The sequence below is a fragment of the Pithys albifrons genome, chromosome 7 (genome assembly GCF_047495875.1).
Source record: "Pithys albifrons albifrons isolate INPA30051 chromosome 7, PitAlb_v1, whole genome shotgun sequence".
NCBI lineage: Eukaryota > Metazoa > Chordata > Aves > Passeriformes > Thamnophilidae > Pithys > Pithys albifrons.
The window spans coordinates 11,369,524-11,388,759 of NC_092464.1; the positions used below are offsets into that span (position 1 = coordinate 11,369,524).

A 19,236-nucleotide genomic window follows, 5' to 3' on the forward strand; every position below is an offset into this window, starting at 1 on the left:
TACGGCTGAACAGTGAAGCATATGGTGCACTGCTTGCATCATTTGCTAAATCCAGCTCTGTTGCACTTCCGTACCTTCCCATTCCAGAACCCCTTGTGGTACCTATAATGCCTTTTCCATGTTGGAACTAAAACAGAGTTCCACAGAGCATCTCTTGCCTTTTCTTATTTTCAAGCTCAATGTACTTTAAACCTGGCACGTAACTCCCGTGTACCCAACCCAGTGCAACTGCCTTCACATTCCTAGGCTGGGATGAAAACATACATCAGCACTCAGAATGGCAGCCAGCAATGGCTGAACTTCTTCCTCCGTGGCAGACATTAATTCAAATGAAAAGTAAAATACAAAGGTTTATCTGAAACAGGATTTGCTAGCAAGGAAGCATTTGATTTCCAGTCCAAGGAATAAAACCAGTGAGAAAATCACTGCAGCAAATCTGTCACTTCAGTGTCTACTATCCAAATCAACAGGTCTCTCTAGCACTTACTTGCCATAGCTTCAAGGCAGGCATCTTCCCTTGGCACCAGCATGAGTCATACCAGAGAAGATGGATCCAGCATTTGCCAGTATGTAGGAAGGACACAGATTCCAGCAAACGTAGGAACAAAGAACACACACCTAGATAACGCTCCTCTGAGTGCCAAATTTGCTGTTAACGAGTAGGACAAAAATACAAAATTCCAGCAAACTGAAATGATTCAAAATGTTGAGACTATTGTATTTCTGAAAATAGGTACAATTCTTAGGAACAAGGATCAACAGCTGCCACCTACCACAAGCAATGTTCTCAAAAATGAGAACACTAAACCACTAAAAAGGAAAAGAATATATCGGGAGAGAGAAAATTACTATGAATTTTACACATCCCATTTCTAAAAAGGAACAAGAGAGAAATTGCATCCCTCCTCAAATAAGAGGCTGTGTAGGCTAGGCTGGTGACAGACATCACGGATGCCCAAGAAGTTCCATTTAGGAAACAGGCCTTCTGCCTTCTCCCCCACAGCACCTAGTGAACTGCCCGCCTCCAAACTTTTGTTCTCACCACAGAGTGCATACTCCTGCCTCCTGTTGAGAGGCACACAGCTGTCCCCCACCCCATGCAGGGCGGGGCTGTGGGGGCATCAAGCCACTGCCACACAGAGCTGGCTCTGCTGCATGCTGACTTCCCAATCCTGAGCCAAGAGCATTGAGTTGGAGACAAGAGCAAAACGACAAAGGTTTCTCATGCATGCTACAGGGTATGAACTGCAGGTTTCTGGAACACACTCCCAGCCTTGGGAATGACAGGCTAGACCTGGTGGATTTCACTCACTTGTCCTACCTGGGCCAACATCTCAGGCTGCGTGGAAAGCATACATATGACTTTATTTTGGAAAACATTAGATACATTTCATTATGTATCAGCAATTTCACCTACTTAGATTTCTTAGATCCAGCCAGCTTCTGTATGGTTTACAACTCTAATTTCTTCCATCTATCTCTCCTTATTCAGAGCATCCTTAGCCACGGTAGATTTACTGCTCTGCATACGCTGTCTGCCTACAGCAAATGGGATGTAAAGCCATCAGACTGCAGGATGGTTTCTGCACCCTACATGCGTAACACAAGCACACAAAGGAATTTGCTATTCAAAACTGGTGAGAATTTAGGAGAGGGTTAGGAAGCGATTTTATCTTCAACTCCCTTCCCCCAGCACATACCTACCCCTTTTGCACTCCATTTTGCAAAACAGTGAACTGTTTCCAAGCCAGATGTGAGGATGCACAGACTTCTCATGTGTAACACCAGGAGACAGATTTAAGATTTAGCACATTTGTAGTCTGTACAAAATAACCAAATAGGCCAAAAATTACCAAGTCTGATGAGTTGATCCACTTTCACCAGAGTGAGCAAGGCTACATTTAAGCCAAGATTTTTACCTTTCATTTGTCATTACACAGCTAATTTTCTCAAAAGCAGAGATGAAGTGCGTAACATTACTTTCATCTATAAACCAGCAAAATTTGAAATTCAATCACTTCCCTGACTTAAGTTGCACTCAAAAAAGTCCAGCTGTATCAGGAGGTTTTAACTTAGAGGTTTGTGAAGTAGAAGCATATTAGAAAACTTAAAACTTCACAAAATCTTGTTTCTAGAGAATCCTTAGGATCAAAGTGCAATGAATCACAGTTTCTGTGACAATAACTAATCTCTGAATGCTCAGTTGCACATAATCTTCCATATTCACTCTCATCATGCCCAAGAAGAAATGAAACTGTATGTTCAGCATGATCATTGGTGCAGCCACCTGACTTCTCTCACACAGACAAGCTCACAGTGCCCACTGTGCACTGGTATTCCTGTTCTGCCCTACTCTGCTGACAGACAGTAGTGGGGAAATAAAACAGCAAACAGCTAAACCTCTCCAGGAGCTTACGGAACCAGCAGTCTGAGGAGTAACACTGCAATACTTCCCAAAATGCTAACAGAACACAGGAACTGTTAGTACTTCCATGCTTACATCTATAGCTAAACTTATTCAGATACAGCTGAATGAGAGACAAACCTTAAAAAAAAAAAAAGAAAAAAAAAGAAAAATGTTTTATTTCCAAAATACTCTTTTATGTACAGAGAGGATATCCCAGAAGCTCTTTATTCCTAGAGGCAAGAAAAGAATAACCTCTAAAACTGGCAGAAGCCAAAAGTAACCCCAGGACATCTCCAGATTGAAGAGCCATGAAACCAAAGCACCAACCCAAACATTAAAATCCGTATTTAAGACCAAGCCAACACCTTATCTAATAATTTGAAGAAACCACTAATGAAGAGAAGCTCCAGTACACAATTTATCACATCAGCTTTTCTGTTTGCTTTGAAAATGTTAACCAGTCATAGTTCCCCAACAGAGGAACTGCTGCCTTCAGAGATACATTACAGGGGTTCTTGCTGCTGCTACACAGGCTTAGGTGACAGCTACAGCAGCTGTGCTGAACAGGAGAGCAAGCAAAGCTTTTTTTTCCCCCCAAAATTAGAAATACACCATTTCCAAAAATGGGAGCAAAAGACAAAAGGTAATGAAAAATACTGCTGAAGAAAGGTTTAATTAAAAAAATCAGGAATTCAACAGTGCCTAAATCTTTATTTTTCATAACCTACATATTTTTTTTTCAAATTAGACAGTTTTACATTTTATGACACAAAAGGAAACTTAAATTACTGATAGTTTACATGTAAGCTTGATTCCAGTCTTAATGGAAGAAGAACAAAAAGAAAAACCCTCAAAAAGGCTCCCATAGTACACTTCTATTTTGTGAATTGGCAGCTGTTAGGTCTCCTTAGAAATCTCAGATTGTCTGCTGCTATTAGTGTAATTGGTTACAAAGCACAAAAATCCCTACCTGTAGCTACTGAAGGAGATACAGAGATAGGTGTGCACCATTACAGTCAGCTGTTGCTCGTGATACACTGCACCATGCTCCAACAAGGGCCTTTCCATGCCAACTGCTCAAGATTTTGAAGGACAACGCAGCGAGGTAAACAAATGGCCACTGTTCACAGATTTCTAAGTGGTGAGTGGCCAGGGTGGGGGACTGATCTGAAACAACATTCGGTTTTGAAAGCAACCTTCCTTTTTTTTAAATTCCTGAAAGGAGTCTCAGATCCCATTTTGACTTGTTTTCAAAATGAAAAGCATCACCACACAGTCCTACAAGGTAAAAATGCCAATTTTAATTACTGTATCCCTGAACCTTTAATTCAACTACTGCTTTTGGAAGGTTTTTCATTTTAAAAGCCACATTTTAATCTCTCTCTGTATCGTAGCAACAGTCTGCATGCAACTTCACAGCTCTACTCCGAAAACTCCATTTTGTCACTGAGTGGAATTAAAAAAAAATCTTGAAGTAAAATGCAGTAAGGAGAAGTTGTATTGTATGTTACACAGCAATTTGGCGTGTCACTTGTGTATTTTTTTATAAAAGCTATAAAAACCATATCAGAGGAAGGTTTAAACTTTCGATGCAACAGACTGTTGCTGGGTAAGCAGTAATTACAGTGTATTGACCTAGCACAAATGGCAGCAGAATACATTAGAACAGCACAACACACCCCGCTGGTCTCAATATATCACCTCAGGTACCAGCTGAGTATCATGACGAGCCGTACACAGTCGCTGTAAGGAACCACTTGCGATTGTTTGCAGCTGGAAAGCCTTTCACTTGCAGCAGACAAACAAAATGAATCATACAGCTGACCTAAACCATACACAAATCTAGCTACCGTGTTCACTGCCGCCGGGGAAAGGACAAGCATATGAAAAAATAATTCCAATGACAGAACTAGTTGAGTGGTTTTGGTGATTTTGTTGGGGTCTTATCTCCTTCCACAGCATTCACAAAGTGCGTTTTTTAAACAAGAAAAAAAATCAACAGACTCCAGGATGCCCTGTTTTGACCAATTCTGCAGCATACAACAGGTTGGATTTGAAATGTCAACTAGTTACCAATTGATGCCTGTAATAGGAGATTTATCAGGAGTCAACTTCTATAGTTACTTTACAGTTCTGTGAATCATGCACTGATACTCGTGAAAGCTCACAAGTAAGCTTCAGTGTCTATTTCTGCAGCAGTCAAGTTTTTCCCCAGTTAGACTTGATTTTTATTAATGACTTAAAAATTACAGTTTGACTGCTGAAATTCATTATTTACATTGCAGAACACTGTTGAAATAGTTAATTTGCTTGTTTTTAGAGGGAATTTGGGAAAACATTTGAGGGCTTTCAAATAAGACTTTCACTCCATTTCCCTTTTGCAGTGAAGAGGCAGAGTCAGTTCAACACACCAGAACAAAATAAGAAAAAGAAAAAACAACGAATTAAAGTAATATTCAAACCACAACATTTAGTTTATCTACATCCAGCTCAACAGCAACATTTATAATATCAATAATTTTTATCAGATTTTTTCTTTAGGGTACCTTTTTATATGTTCTGATTATTTACAACTGTACAAGCAAAGCACACACTTCCAAGTGCACATATTTAATACAGTATTGACTATTTGCATTTACAGGTTTTTCAACAATCTGAAAAAGATCAACTGTTTAAGATCTTTAAGGTATATTACAAAAACTGCTGCTAGTTCCTGTACTACAGTATGTTTACCCAGTAAGACCAGTGACAATAGATACATACTGTAACTGAGTAATTCTGTATTCCATTCATGCCAACCCTCCATGGGGTCAGACCTCATTAACTCTAAGCTGTCTTGTACAAAAGTTAAGGCAAAGTCATTTTCAAGTTTAAATAAAATTCAAGTCTTTAAATATTGGATGGAAATAATTCTTTAAAAAAATCAGTTGTTTAAATAAACATTTTTGTGGAATAAACTGTACTGTCATAGTCAGCAGGAACAAGTTTTGTCTGAACTTCCTGCAGTTTAAACACTTAAAGAAAAACTTTAGGCATCTTAAAACAAAAATAATTTATATTCAACTTTATTAGAAACTTGCTAATTTAGTGCATCCTTGTCCTTCAGAAAGCGCATCACTTCTAAAGTAAGTAAGTGTGAGAAACCTCATCCCAGAGGTAAATATCAGGGATCTCTTCCTCCACCACACAAAACAAACACCACTATCTCAGGTCTTGAGAAAATTTAAATCTGTATGCCAATGCTTGTAGTTACAGGAAGATGTCAACACAAGGCTGACTAAGATAAGAACTCTTTCAAAGAGCACTTGGGGCAGAGCTTAAAAAAAAAAAATCTACACAGAGCACAGGGGTTACCAAAATACACAGCGCTGACTCAGTTAACTCCCTTACAAGCACAGGGAAGCTAAAGTTATCACCAGAAGGCTACACTGCTTTCTCCTGATAACATCCACTAACAGGCTTCACCATCATAGAAGCTCACAGACTTGATTCTTTCTATTCACAATGTGCTTTGTATTTGCAAATTATAACATCAGTTTTATTCTGGAGTGAGAAGATGGTTACTTGCTTGCAGTAAGTCAAAAAAGAAAGTATTTTAGAAAGACTGCTATGGTGCCCTGTAGAATTAATTTTGTGTGTGCAAAACACCAAAAAAAGATTAGTTTTTTAAAAACTCTAGAAACAGCTACTCATTTAACCTAGAAGTGCAAGTTCATTTGCTGACACTTAGTACAGCAGCCCAATAAAAAAAAAATCTTCACGGTCACATACTAATTTGTAAAATATATTCTACTTCCTTGCACTCTACACACTAGCTGCCGTTATCAGTCTTTTGGACACTTTAGATATGTACTTGCAGACCACTTTATTAAAAATATTGCAGCAGCACATTTCTGCTTAACAGTTTAGAAAAAACTCACTATACAGAGCTTGCACTCACACAGCCACAGAGAGGCTTAATAAAAAGTTGATTTTTTTTTCTTTTTTAAAGACAAATATTTTACATCTTGGGAAAAAAAAAAATCACACTAAGCTTCACCTCCAATTAAGCACCAATCTAAATGTAAGGTTTAGAACAACTATCCAGAAATACCCAGAAAAATAGAATGTTTGTTCAAGAGGGGAAAAAGTATTTCACAGAAAAATAACTTGCAGGCATTATTACATGCCCAGATCACTGCAAGCTCCTAACCAGCAACTCATTCTCAGGTATCTTAGTGGGAAACATGGGTTTAATTTGTGGGAAGCAGACCTCTTCTCAAATCCCTCCCAGGTGTTAGTTTCACTGAGGAGATTTTGGAGGGGTACTCTGTTCTTTATTTAAGCGTTTGCCAACAGCTGGAGGGGACGATCTGCGTCCTGACTGTCTCCTCTGGTCTTTGGGTTGTCCAGGATGTGACTTTGCAGGGGGAGGTTCTCTGTTTTTCTCTATTGTTTCTGTGGGCTTTCTTTCTTCTTTGCCACATGCTACAGTGTTTGGCTTCTGTTCTTTCTGGGGTTGCAATGTAGGAGGATCCTTAGTTGTTCTCTGGCAAATTTCCGCATAACTAGGTTTTCGCAGTTCCTGTGGAATCAGAAGCAAACAGGATAGAGTTAAACAAAGCATCCTGAGGAAAAAAAATGAAAACTTTTATGAACAAAAAAAAGGTAAAGTCCTTGTCCTAAAAGACTGCTGCACTAAAAAATGCAGGTGAGGGCTTGAGTATGAAGTTTACAGAAGCTGTACAGACAATAAGGCTGAAAACAAGGTAAACGGTGTTCCAGAAAAATGGGGTACTGCCACAGGGCAAAATACTTCCCATTCAAACCAGCTAAAATATGAGGAATACTCTATAGTTTAAACATCAGCATATGTATTAATGTTTCTACCTCAAGGATACTACCAAGGAGAGGATTCAGATAAGGAGTTATCTCTTGCACTGCTAATTAGATAATTGTGTCATGCAAGTGATCATGAAGCCACCAAGACACAAATTTAAAGCTGCTGGGCAAATTCAGGAATGCTGGACTCACATGATTAAGCAACACTGGGTAGCAATAGATACTCTGTTAAGTGCATCAAACTGTATCATTAAGAAAAAGCAAAGTCATAAGGTCACTTACTATGGCAGCCCCATTGACTTGTACCGATTTACATGCAGTACTGAGAGTGGAAGAAGAAAGTCTTTCTGTACTCTGTGTGTCTCTCTGCTGTTTATCCACAACCTTGGGGTCCCTGTAAGCATCCAGCAGGAAGCAAGGCTCATGAAAAGTGAAGCTTCAGGACAGATGAATGATCTAACAATAGGTCTAAAAACTTCGAGTTTGACTATAAATAGTTATAATTTGCCTAGCACATTATGACTAGCGTTGCTTTTTAAAATGTTATCAAATCTAGAAGAATACATTCCTGTGGAACTTGACAGTACCTGTAATTTGTGATGTTCTGATAACATCTGGTTATTCAGTTTTCTTTCCCCTGTACTCAAACACCTCAATTCAATTTGCAGGTTCCAAATAAAGTGTTAACAAAAACTTTCTTTATTGTATGGACATCAGTACTGCCCACAGGGCCACGAGTTTACTGTTCCAGGCTTCAAAGCTATCTAAATACAAGACAGTAGGGTATTCATTAAACTTTTAAATACTTGCAAAAACTAAACCACAACACTAAATTTTTGTCTGCTAAATGAGTATTATGATTGAATCACTGCTATGATATTGTTCAGAAATTAAGCTTTATTGCCTTTACTACAATACACAACAAAATATTACTTCTTTCACTGATTAAGATTTTAATAGCTATTTACATTGTTCTGCCTGATGAAAGAAAATGCCAATATGATTCAGAGCAGAGTAATTATACCCATGTAATTAAGTGCTTACTCAGAAGACTGGGGTGGTGAAGGAGACCTTTCAAAGGTTCTGGGCAATGTAGAAGAAACTGGTAACAACGGCTCTCGAGGAATTCCTGATGGAATAGTGTTTGTACTTGCATCCACATTAATGTTCTGAAGGAGGAAAAAAGGCACAGAAGGACAATCACAATATCTAATTAACATGGTTTGCCTGAAAATTAGCGCAGCCAGGAAACAGTTCACAATTTGATTTATAAAGGTAAATTAACTACAGGAAGGTACAGAAGGAGCCAATGTATGTACTACAATTAATATATTATTTTTTCCTTTACATTTATTTAGAAACATAGATAAATAAATAACACATTGTGGCTGTTTCCAAAAACGTTGTAAGCTTAGGTCCCTTTGGGACATATCTGGATGACAAAAATCACTCAAAATTGGAGAATCATTAAGGCTGAAGACGACCTCCTAAGATCAGAGAGTCCAACCTTTGATCAAACATCACCTTGTCAACTAGACCACCGCAGTAAGTGCCACGTCCAGTTGCTTCCTGAACACCTCCAGGGAACACCTCCCCATTTTCCTGGGCAGCCCATTCCAATGCTAAATTACCCTTTCAGTGAAGAAATTTTTCCTGATGTTCACCCTGAACTTCGCCCACGGCAGCTCGAGGCCATTTCCTCTTGTCCTGTCCCTGGTTTCCTGGGAGAAGAAAAGAGACCTCCACTTGGCTACAACCTCCTTTCAGGTAGTTTTAGGGAGTGGTAAGGCCTTCCCGCAAGCCTCCTTTTCTCCTGACTAAACAATCCCAGTTCCTTCAGCTGTTCCTCATATGACTTACTCTCCAGACCCTTTACAAGATTTGTTGCCCTTTTCTGGGCACGCTCCAGCACCTTAATGTTCCTGTAGTGGGGGACCCAAAACTGCATACAGGATTTGAGGTGCAGCCTCACCAGTGATGAGTACAGGGGGACAATCATTGCCCTGGTCAGCCTGGTCATACTATTTTTTACATAGGCCAAGATACCACTGGCCTTCTTGGCCACTGGGGCACATGCTGGCTCATGTTCCACTGGCTGTCAACCAGCACTCCAAGGTCCCTCTTCCCACAGGGCCACTTTTCCCTCAGCCTGTAGCACTGCAGGGGGTTCTTCTGACGAAGTGGAGGACCCAGCACTTCACCTTTCTGAACTTCATACCACTTACCCTGGCCCATCAATCCAGCCTGTCCAGATTAGTCTGCAGAGCCTTCCCACCCTTCAGCAGATCAGCACTCCTGTGCAACTTGATGCTGTCTGTGAACTTACTGCAGGTGCCCTCAATCCCCTTGTACAGACCATCGATAAAGCTATGAAACTGGACTGGCTCCAATACTGAGCCTTGGGGAACACCACTAGTGACTGGAACTATTGACTTCTTTCAACCTGGAGATTTAGCACCTGCTGGCAACACAGTAGGATTTGTGCCTATGAAGACAAGGGTCTCCTAGAGCTATGCACTAAGAACAGTCTTCTTCAAAACTCTGCATCATGCTAATGTATGTATGGCCAAACTTTGTGAACAAAGATTTGGGAAGGGCTCTCCCCACGTGGGTGTGCCCTTCCAGCCTGTGCAGTGGGTTTTCTAGGTGAGGCACAGCATGCGCAGAACTGGCCCCACCGTTTAAGTACGAAGGTCCATTTGCCACAGCCGAGCGACCTTGGACAGTGACAGTGAAGTCCTCGGGACTGTCACAGCAGCCAGTACTAACTGCGGCTGACTCTGCTGAGCATCTGAGATCTGATGGGATTGGATGTCAGGGAGGCTTTAACTGCCTGGGGACGGTCCGGTCCCTACAGAGGCTCGAACTGACGACCTTGGGATTCAGAGTCCAGAGTGCTCTCCATTACACCACGGCACCAAGGTGTACCATGCTAATAACCCCTTACCTCAAAATAGAAGTTTCTGCAAACTAGGATCTGACATAATTTCAAAGCCCCTTTCTATTGCTATAGCATGATTTTCTATGAAGCAAGAGAGGCATAGAATGAACAAGAAAAGCCATTCCTTTCCCCAGGCCCAGCCATGATTCAAAGGGCATAAAACCTAAGAATCCTGTGGCCACTGTTAGACAGGAAAATGCTCTATGACAACACTGTTTTAAAATCCAGAAACATATATTGCAGTAGATCTAAGCCTAGTTTGACTCAAAATAAGACAGTAAAAGGTGGATGTTTAGAAATAATGTAACAGCTTCTATAGTCCTACTCGCTATAATGCAGTGTACAACCACTTGAAGTTGCAAGCTGCTGAGCATTCTGGCCCAAGTGCATCAGAACTTGTAGGTCACATGGTTAAGTGTGAACAGCTTTGAGTCAAACAGACATGCCAGTGCTATTCCTTGCCAAAACACTCAGCCCTTGATTTGACCTGCTGCATTTCCTAGGGACAAATTGTGGCATTACTACCTGCCATTCCCCAGATCTACAACTCAAAGAGCATAAAGATACGATGCTTGGGTAACTACTGTTGAAAATTATACAACTTTAGTCCACTCAGCTTCTGTACATGGACTTGCCCATCTATAAAACAAGAGCAGCACTGTGTAACTCTACTTCAGAGCTGTGGAACTTTTACATCAGGTGACATAAAAAAATATTGAGATCAAGGTGAAAAGCACCCTGTATACATTGGCAAGATTCTGACATTAGCTGAAACACCTTTGTAGCACAACACAATTGCTCCTTGAATTGCACTATCACAAACGTCAGTGCCTGACTGATAAGAAGACTGCCTCTGCAGAGGAGAAGTGTAAATTCTCTACAGTAAGTACAAGGCAAAGCAGCTACTACATTTGTAATGGAGGAACAAGGGGTTTTCAGCTGCAGTATTAATAGGAAGTGCTGGAATTATATTTAAAACATGAAATACAATAGCCAAACCCCAGTTCATTAGTAACAGAGGTATGACACTTTAAAAATGGGTACATCTTGGTCAAATAGAGCCTACAATCTGTAGCAATGACAGTAAGTTCAACACTGCTCTTACCATGGCTCTAAACTGCACATTCCCTCTAATTGCAACCCTGGAACATAGTTGCCCCTCTTACCACTTGCAGGAGATAGAGTAGATGGCTTGTCTGTAAAACCACTGCTTTGAATGCAGGCTGCCCTGCTGCTTCCCCTTTTACTTTACAAAAAAATACCATCTACCCACCCGACACGTGGGCACCAAAGAAAACACTTCTGCAATAGGCTGGTTTTAGAGATGACAAAATGAGATATTTTGGGGTTTCACCAGGTTGATTTGAGCTACTAATCCAGGAGTAACTTCTGCAGTTGTGGTACAGCTAGAAAAACACAAATTAAATTAGGGCTAACAAAAAAGCCAATATAGACTTCCATAGCCTAGTGTTCCATAGTGCATATGAATCTTGCTGGAGGAGAACATACTGTCACTCACAGATGGCGTGGTAGAGACAGTTCTAAGAATGAAATCTATGAACAGCTACTGAACATTAATTTTCAACTGCATCTCTACTACATCTATACAGCAACGGTTGCCAAGTTATCCTGGTGTATTTTTATCTTTCTGAGCAATATGACAAGACAACGCTGGGATCCAGCTGGTTTTGGTAACAGTTCTTGTTCCAGCTATGATCCATTGTGTACTGAGATCACGGAAGCAGCTTCTTTATTCCAGTGCTTAAAAGTTTGTCTCTGTCACTTTAAAGTGTTTTATGTACAACTTAGAAGTCTTACTTTCAAAAAGCAGGAAAATGTATCATATACTTTTCATCTGAGTGTATCAAAGAGCCTGAGGCAGTTATGAACAAAAAAGAGCATATTTTCTAATCTCTGCTATTAACATCTACTTACTATACTAGTGTTCATATTCCATATAGTTTCAAAGAGAATATCCAAGAAATTCTAGGATGTAAGTGAAGAAGGCAGCAGCACATCATTTGACAGCTGTTTTTAAAGGCATTTTTTACAACCCATGTAAAACCACAAGTTATTTCCATGTATAAGCCACCAGATCGGAAAACAGAAGGTAGGCAATTCTTTGTTTTCCCAACAAAAATGAACATCCTCTACTCACTCTTTCTTTTGACGTTCCTATTACGACATTGGACAGTCTGTTTTCAAACAGGTCTTCAGTCTTTAAATTGCCAGCAGCCCCGGGTAATGGAGGAAAGCTAGATAAACCCAATTCAAAGCTGGGAGATGGAGGTTTTGGGGGTGGTGGAGACTGTGTTTGGCCTCTCTGGAATAGAAATATCATGTTGAGGTTGCACTTGATTCATATCAGCGAAACCATGGAGAAAAACTCCCTCATCCCACCTCCCAAGAAAACCACACAATACCAAGGAAGAGATGCTTACATTTTCCACTGTTATCCCTAAAATATTTAATTATTATTTAAATGGGATGACATATGCATAATTTTTAGTGATACTGGTATACTAAGAAAAGTCCTCTCACTGACACTTCCTTCAGGACAGACACACAGACACAGAAGGGAAAACACTGTTTTAGGTATCACGATGTAGTGGATGTAGTGAAAATACAAATCCCATTTATGTGCTGTTAGTAACATTCTAAATTAAAGACAGGAGTCAACAAGATCATTTTCAGATTTGTCAAGAAATATCAAGACAACATGTCTTGCATGTAATATAGACAACATCAATTTTCATCTAATTAGTCCAAATTTATATGGTCACTGTGCAAAAATGCAAAGTGTCAAAAACTTTTTACTGAAACAGAGCATTTTTCTAACTAAATCTATGAAGAAAAACAATGACCCAGGCAAAAAAACCCCAACATCAGTGGGCTAAATGCAACTATTTGCAACACAGACAGCAGTTCAGAAGTTAAGAGTACCACAGTTAAAGAGCACTCGTGAGGAATGCTTGTAAGGATTTGTAAAGTCACATTCTATTTACACAGAAAATATAAAATTCCTTTTGTAATATACTGTAACTGGAGTTACCAATTAACTTCATCTACGTCATACAAACAAGGAAGAAACTGTTTCCTGACTGTGCTCAGGCCTGTGCTAAGGTGACCTCTGCTGCAAAATACCGAATGCAAAGCAGTCCTTGAAACAGCTCCTACTTTAAAAAGGAAAATGTGAGGATAAAGTCAAGATGGTCCAAATGGGAGAACATGCTTCTGGACAAAATGAACAACAGATATAAGACCACCTTTGAGGTCTTTACACAAACTACAGATTAAGACAAAAGAAGTGTGTGCCAAAGAGGGAAGCAGGGAAAGAACAAATACATAGGCAAGAACTGCAGTTCCCAGGACTGCTACTGACCCAGTATAACTCCCAGGACACAGTCTAGGAGGGCCACAGCAACAAGGACAAATCTCCAAAACTGTAGTCTGTGACCTTTGACAGGTCATCTAGAAAGGCTACACTTAGCCAGCTCAAACTGCAAGAGGAAAAACTTGGGTTTTTTTAAGAATCATTCTTCAAACCATAGCACTTGGTTTTTTTAAAGGGGACTGAAGTTCTGCAATAGAAAGTGCTCTTATGTTACAGCTGAGTCCTAAAAATCCCAACACATTAAGTCAAAGGGCATTAACCTATTCAATTAGCAGGATGAGAGGGGACTTGAGTTAATTTTAAACTCACTGCATAAAATTTCTCAAGTTAACTTGCTATTGGTTGAGCAATTGGCTTATGTCTGTAGCCTCAGAAATAATCTGATCAAAAAGTTCCATGAACTCTCACGCAAACATGAATATAAAATCCCCAGTCTTCTAAACAAGTCCTTACTCCACATTCAAATACAACTGGTTTCAGTGATGTCCTGTGTACACTACCTAATCACTACAGCATCACACAACAAATAGGACCCTGGATTCAATTGTTTCCACAGTCTAAAGGGGTGCCTCTCAGGAAGTGTCCAAGGTAATCCTTGCACTCCAGTCACTCACACACCTAACCTGTACCACTTCCTTGTTCTTTCAAAAATGGAAAAAAGTTTATAGGAAAACTTCAATCTAAAAATTCAAGCAGCTATGAAGGGGCAAAAGAAGAAGTACTGGGAATCCTACATATAATCTGATCTCACTGGCTTTGGGAAGTTTGAAAAGAACTAAAAGTAACCAAAGGGAAGGAATCACTTGCTAAACCTTCCTGCTCCTTTATCTAACTTCACTAAAGCTACTCAACAGCAGGAGCCACAAACACAAATGCAATGATTCCAGACCCTTAGGAAAGTGTCACAGCACATGCAGTGGTGTTACTTTACAGCTGTAACATGAATGAATAAATAATCTCATTCAACTTCCTGAACATGCCATGTGTGGCAAAAATTAATTGCAGGGAAATTACTGGGTTTATCACATCAAATCTTAAATCCTATTAAAAAATGTTTATTCTCTTCTACACAATGCTTAGTGCAGCCTTTTCAAGTATCAAGGCTATTTTGGTATTGAATTTCCATTTACCAAAACAATAATATTTCAATAGTGGCAGCATACCCTTAAACAAGAGGCTCTTGAAGAGGCATTTTAAGAAACAGAACTGAAGACTTCATAACTAATATTCTTGCTACACATTATGACACAATCTATAACATGTTCTTAGGATTTATAAAATGTTCTCCAATGTCTACATGATTGATAATGAATGATCAAGTGTTTTGAACTTTAGCTTAGATGTTTAGCTCTCCCTGAATGTGAACACGGGCATGTTGACAAAGTAACTCAGAGATGGAATTTTTTGCAACTGTAAGAGTAATTTTGTCACCTCCTTATATTATCCATACTATTGCCTTGTTGCCCCACCTTTCTTATAAATGAATAAAATTATGAACACTCACTGTAAACTTGTCCTCCCTTTTCTTTCGGTAGCCATAGGAGTTTTTCCTGAGGGAAAGAAAGCAGGTATCAGAATCTTGCCTAACAATGGAGGGAAAGCAGTTAATGAAACCAGGTGAAATTAATTCAAATTGCCATTTCATTCTCAACAGGTTATTAAAAAATGTTTTATGGAAAAAATTCCAGCAACCTCCCATTAAAATAAAGGTACAGATCTTATGCAAGTAAGCATAAGAATACACAGGTTACAAGTAATTCCTGCATTAAAAGCATTTCAGTGCTGATTTCATAAAAGGGTTAGACAAAACTTTACAATACCCAAAGTAAAGGTTTTAGGATTTTTTTTTAATACCATTGTTACTTTTCAAATGTAGCTAACTATTTTCAATTCAGGTAAAGCTCCTCCAAACTGTTTTCAGCACTTCTCTCCATGTCCTGTTTCAGGCAAAGCTTTGTCAAGTAGCAGTTTAAAATTTGCAATGCATTTTAATTCTGTATCAATATATTTTCTAAGTATTTTGGTTGATTTTTAGTATTCTAAATGTAATCAATATTGAAACATCAGAATATAAATCTGAGTACTGTCCATTCCTGTACATTTTTGTAGTCTGTAGTTTGAATAATCTTGTTTCCTAAGTTTTAAATCATACTTCCATCCATTAGTTGTAACACAATTTGGCAAATTACATTTAGAAAAGTATTACAATGCTTGTACCAAATCCCCACTTAATTGTGCAATGATACAAGTCTAAAATACAATCATCTGCAAAACTCTCATCTTCCAATTCACTAAGTCACTCAAAATCCAATTTACTTGGAGACAGACACAGCCATTATGAAAACTGCACAACATTTTTATAAACCCTACTACATGTAAGATATTCCAAGATAACCCTGCTAAATTCTCACATTAATATTGGCGTCACCAAGTTTCAGCTCCCCAGGCAGTTGGTTTATTTTGGTTTTGTCTGTTTACTCTTTGTAACAACATTAGTTTCTCTAGTTGCATATAGTCCTTTTCCTCCCTCTACCAATCCTATCATCTTTGTTATGTATGTCCGTTTTGGTCAAAATTCTGATTTTTCAACTTAAAAGATTAAGAATGAGCACTGCTAGGAGAAGTTCAGGTGCACTGCTGAACAATGAAATGGGCAGTTCTTCACAAAGTCAAGTAAATAATATACAAAAACCTTCTTACACCAGATGAAAAAAGGAGAGAGAATCAGATCTGATGGCTGCAAATAGTCCATCAGTTGCCATTAATGATTTTCATCTGGTAGGAAAGTATAAAGTCCACTTTATCTGAAGTCCACTTCTCTGAAGTACTTTTCCAAGATTTTAGCTTTGAGAAGAGACAGTCTCAGTTTAAAGCAGTATTGAAAACAGTAATAACACCTCACCTCTTTACTAAACAGAGTATTTTAGAAGCAGCAACACTTGGTCCTTCAGAGGACAACTACAGAGTACACTCACCTTCCTCTCCCTAATCCAGGAGAAGAGTCGACGCTGGTCTGTTCCATCCGCCCAGTTCCTACTTCCCTCTTGGTGTAGCTCGTCGTAGCACTCTGCATCCGTGTCCTGCTTTGTCCCGGCTGCCGCGTCTGTGGACTCCTGACGCCATTGATTAAACGATCAGCAGAAAAGTTGAATATTGTAGGACTGTCTAGAAGCCCAGGTCCCCTCTCTGCACTGGGTATTGTATGTCGTATATGAGACTTGCTAGGATTCCTATAAATTCAAAAGTCATTTCAACATAGGTACTACGAGAGACCTCGTGAGGCCTAGGCCTACACACAGGATTCAGAAGAAGTAAGATCTTCAGTCCTTTATTGCGTATTTCAATTATAAGAATGATGGATATTCATTGTAACAGGTCATGTGAATTATCAAAACTAACCTTTTCACTGTCTTATTTTCAGCAAAGCCTTTACTAAAACCTACTTGAAATGGAAAATACCTGCTCATCTCATAATCTCTCAAAATATTTCAGCTAATACCCTATATTATGGAACAGATAGGTTCTCAGCTTTCAGACTGTCCATTTACATTTTGAAACTGTACATCCATTATCAACAGGAACACCATCTGCCCTTTGGCCTCACTTAACCTCGCACCAGTTTCAGTTTCACAAGTAACCTCAAGTTAGCTACTGTTACTAAAATAAGCAGATGAAACCCCCATGTGCCAGATAATACACCAGTATGTATATTGTTAAAAGATAGTTGAACTTGCCTGTTCCTGGGAGGATATTGTCTGAGTGTTGTCAGTGGAGAAGCAGCAGGCTTGAAGGTTGGAGATGTGAACCCATTGATAAATCCAGTATTTGGAAATGGTGTTACCTAAAAAAACCCCATATTGTATGCTCATCATTATAAACAAACTGAGTACTGTATTTTCTTAACCTCTTATTTTATGTCGATCTATGGAAGACAGTACTTAAAAAATTGGCTAAAACAGCAAGAGAGCATTTGTCCAGTGCCTTGTAACCAACTAACAAAATGTTTTTTGAGAAGACGCCACTACACATATTCAACTCCTGCTACTTTAAGAGGATTGAAAAACATCAAGCCAAAATTCTTGGAGGCAAGTTAAATAACTCTCCTTCTATTTCACATCATACTACACATGACTTTGGAGTACAGAGACACTTCTTTGTCAAAGAGTCTCTAATCTACACAGCCTGTAACTGTTTTTCTTGTATTTTATAAATGAATCCCTCCCTAAAAGGGAAAATAATTCTTCTTAGTTCCTCATTTTACTTCCATGTGATACCTAATATAAAGCCTAGAGAATAAATGGATGCTTTTCACATCTTATCACCTTATTCCACATACGAAATACTGTCTTCCTGTCTGAAGAAGCAAAATTAGCAAAAGATTTTCTGGGGTGGATGCATATCATTGTCTTCTATTAGCAAGGTAACTCAAAACCTGAAGCATGCTCAAAGTAATTTCTCCAACTTCACCAGCACACTTTTGTCTTTTTATTTAAATGTATGGGTGAGTTTCATTTAGGAAATGTTACTCTTAGGCACCAGCAAATGCTTGCTTGTCTTCTCCCCCTGAAAATAACTACAATGCAGAACACTTTATTAAATCATGAGAAACAGCCGGGATTAACACCATTTCTTATAAAGGTATCTTTAAACTTGACTAAGCCTTCTTGCAGAAGTTAAAACAAATGACTAATCAATGGAAAGGAGAACTTAACACCAAAGCTGTCGTGTCAAACTACTGTTAGCCTAACTCCACATGCATGACAGCCAATGCTACCTCAGACTCCACAAAAAGGCCATTAGGAATGTAATAAAGCTCTTTGAGGAACAGAGTTTCATCAAAATACTGCTTTGAAGTGCTTTCTGGTTTGAGAGCTACAACTTCAATGCTGCAAAATTCCATCAAAGCTAGTAAGCAATCACTGAACATGAATAATGAGAAGACACTAAACATACTAAAGGAAAACAAATTTAACTCATTGCTTAAAGGGACCTTAGTAATATTCAACCCTTCCTTCTTTAAGACAAGAGATCCTTTTGCTGGAAAAAATGGTGGGGTTTTTTTTGCTTTTCCAATAATACCAAAAGCATCTCCACAGAAGTCATCTGCCTCAAACATACTTCCTTTTCAATTTTTTCCCCCAAGAAAGACTAACTGTATCTTTACTCAAATACTGTTAAGTAAGTGATGAACAATTAGGCAGTTGTGGAATTGAGGACATATGTTGCCATACTCTAGTTTCAGAACTAAAATGGTATGTATGCCCACACTACTGGGTGTATTCAACCTCAAATTAAGAGATGAGAGAAAGCACTGGTAGTGTTTGCTGAAGCAGAAAAGAGAGAAACTTCTGCTACAGAGTACACAGAGTTGACACAATAATCTGTTGGAAGGGACCCACAAAGGATGATGAAGTCCACCTCTTAAGTGAATGGTCGATACAGGGATCACACCCACAAAATTTTTACACAAGCCTCTAAATGTAACTGTAGCTCTGTCTCATGAAAATTATTCCTCTGTCATGGCTACTCATGGTCCCTGTTCTCCTCAAGTGATTTCTATTCAAATATAGCTCTTCCTACAAAAGAATCAAGAAACATTATGTTACATTCATGTATATAAAATGCAGCTAACCAACAATACACTGCAAAACAGTGGGATGCAAAGGTCAGACA

The 19,236-nt window shown here is 39.0% G+C and overlaps 1 protein-coding gene across 6 annotated transcripts in view; it reads right to left on the reverse strand.

The window, feature by feature from the left end:
- Window positions 1-3,098: 3,098 nt before the first annotated feature.
- LARP4B (La ribonucleoprotein 4B) overlaps window positions 3,099-19,236 on the reverse strand; it is a 58,631-nt gene continuing 42,493 nt past the window's right edge. For 4 of the 6 annotated variants that reach the window (XM_071559857.1, XM_071559858.1, XM_071559860.1 and 1 more), the window contains 8 exons: window positions 17,298-17,404; window positions 16,539-16,793; window positions 15,068-15,113; window positions 12,328-12,492; window positions 8,860-8,949; window positions 8,273-8,397; window positions 7,511-7,622; window positions 3,099-6,971 (listed from right to left, as the gene is read on the reverse strand). In XM_071559857.1, coding sequence (XP_071415958.1) covers window positions 6,690-6,971; window positions 7,511-7,622; window positions 8,273-8,397; window positions 8,860-8,949; window positions 12,328-12,492; window positions 15,068-15,113; window positions 16,539-16,793; window positions 17,298-17,404 — 1,182 coding nt within the window. In that variant the 3' untranslated portion in view covers window positions 3,099-6,689. The remainder of the gene's footprint in view (window positions 6,972-7,510; window positions 7,623-8,272; window positions 8,398-8,859; window positions 8,950-12,327; window positions 12,493-15,067; window positions 15,114-16,538; window positions 16,794-17,297; window positions 17,405-19,236) is intronic. The other 2 variants (XM_071559856.1, XM_071559855.1) reach the window with 2 other exon arrangements.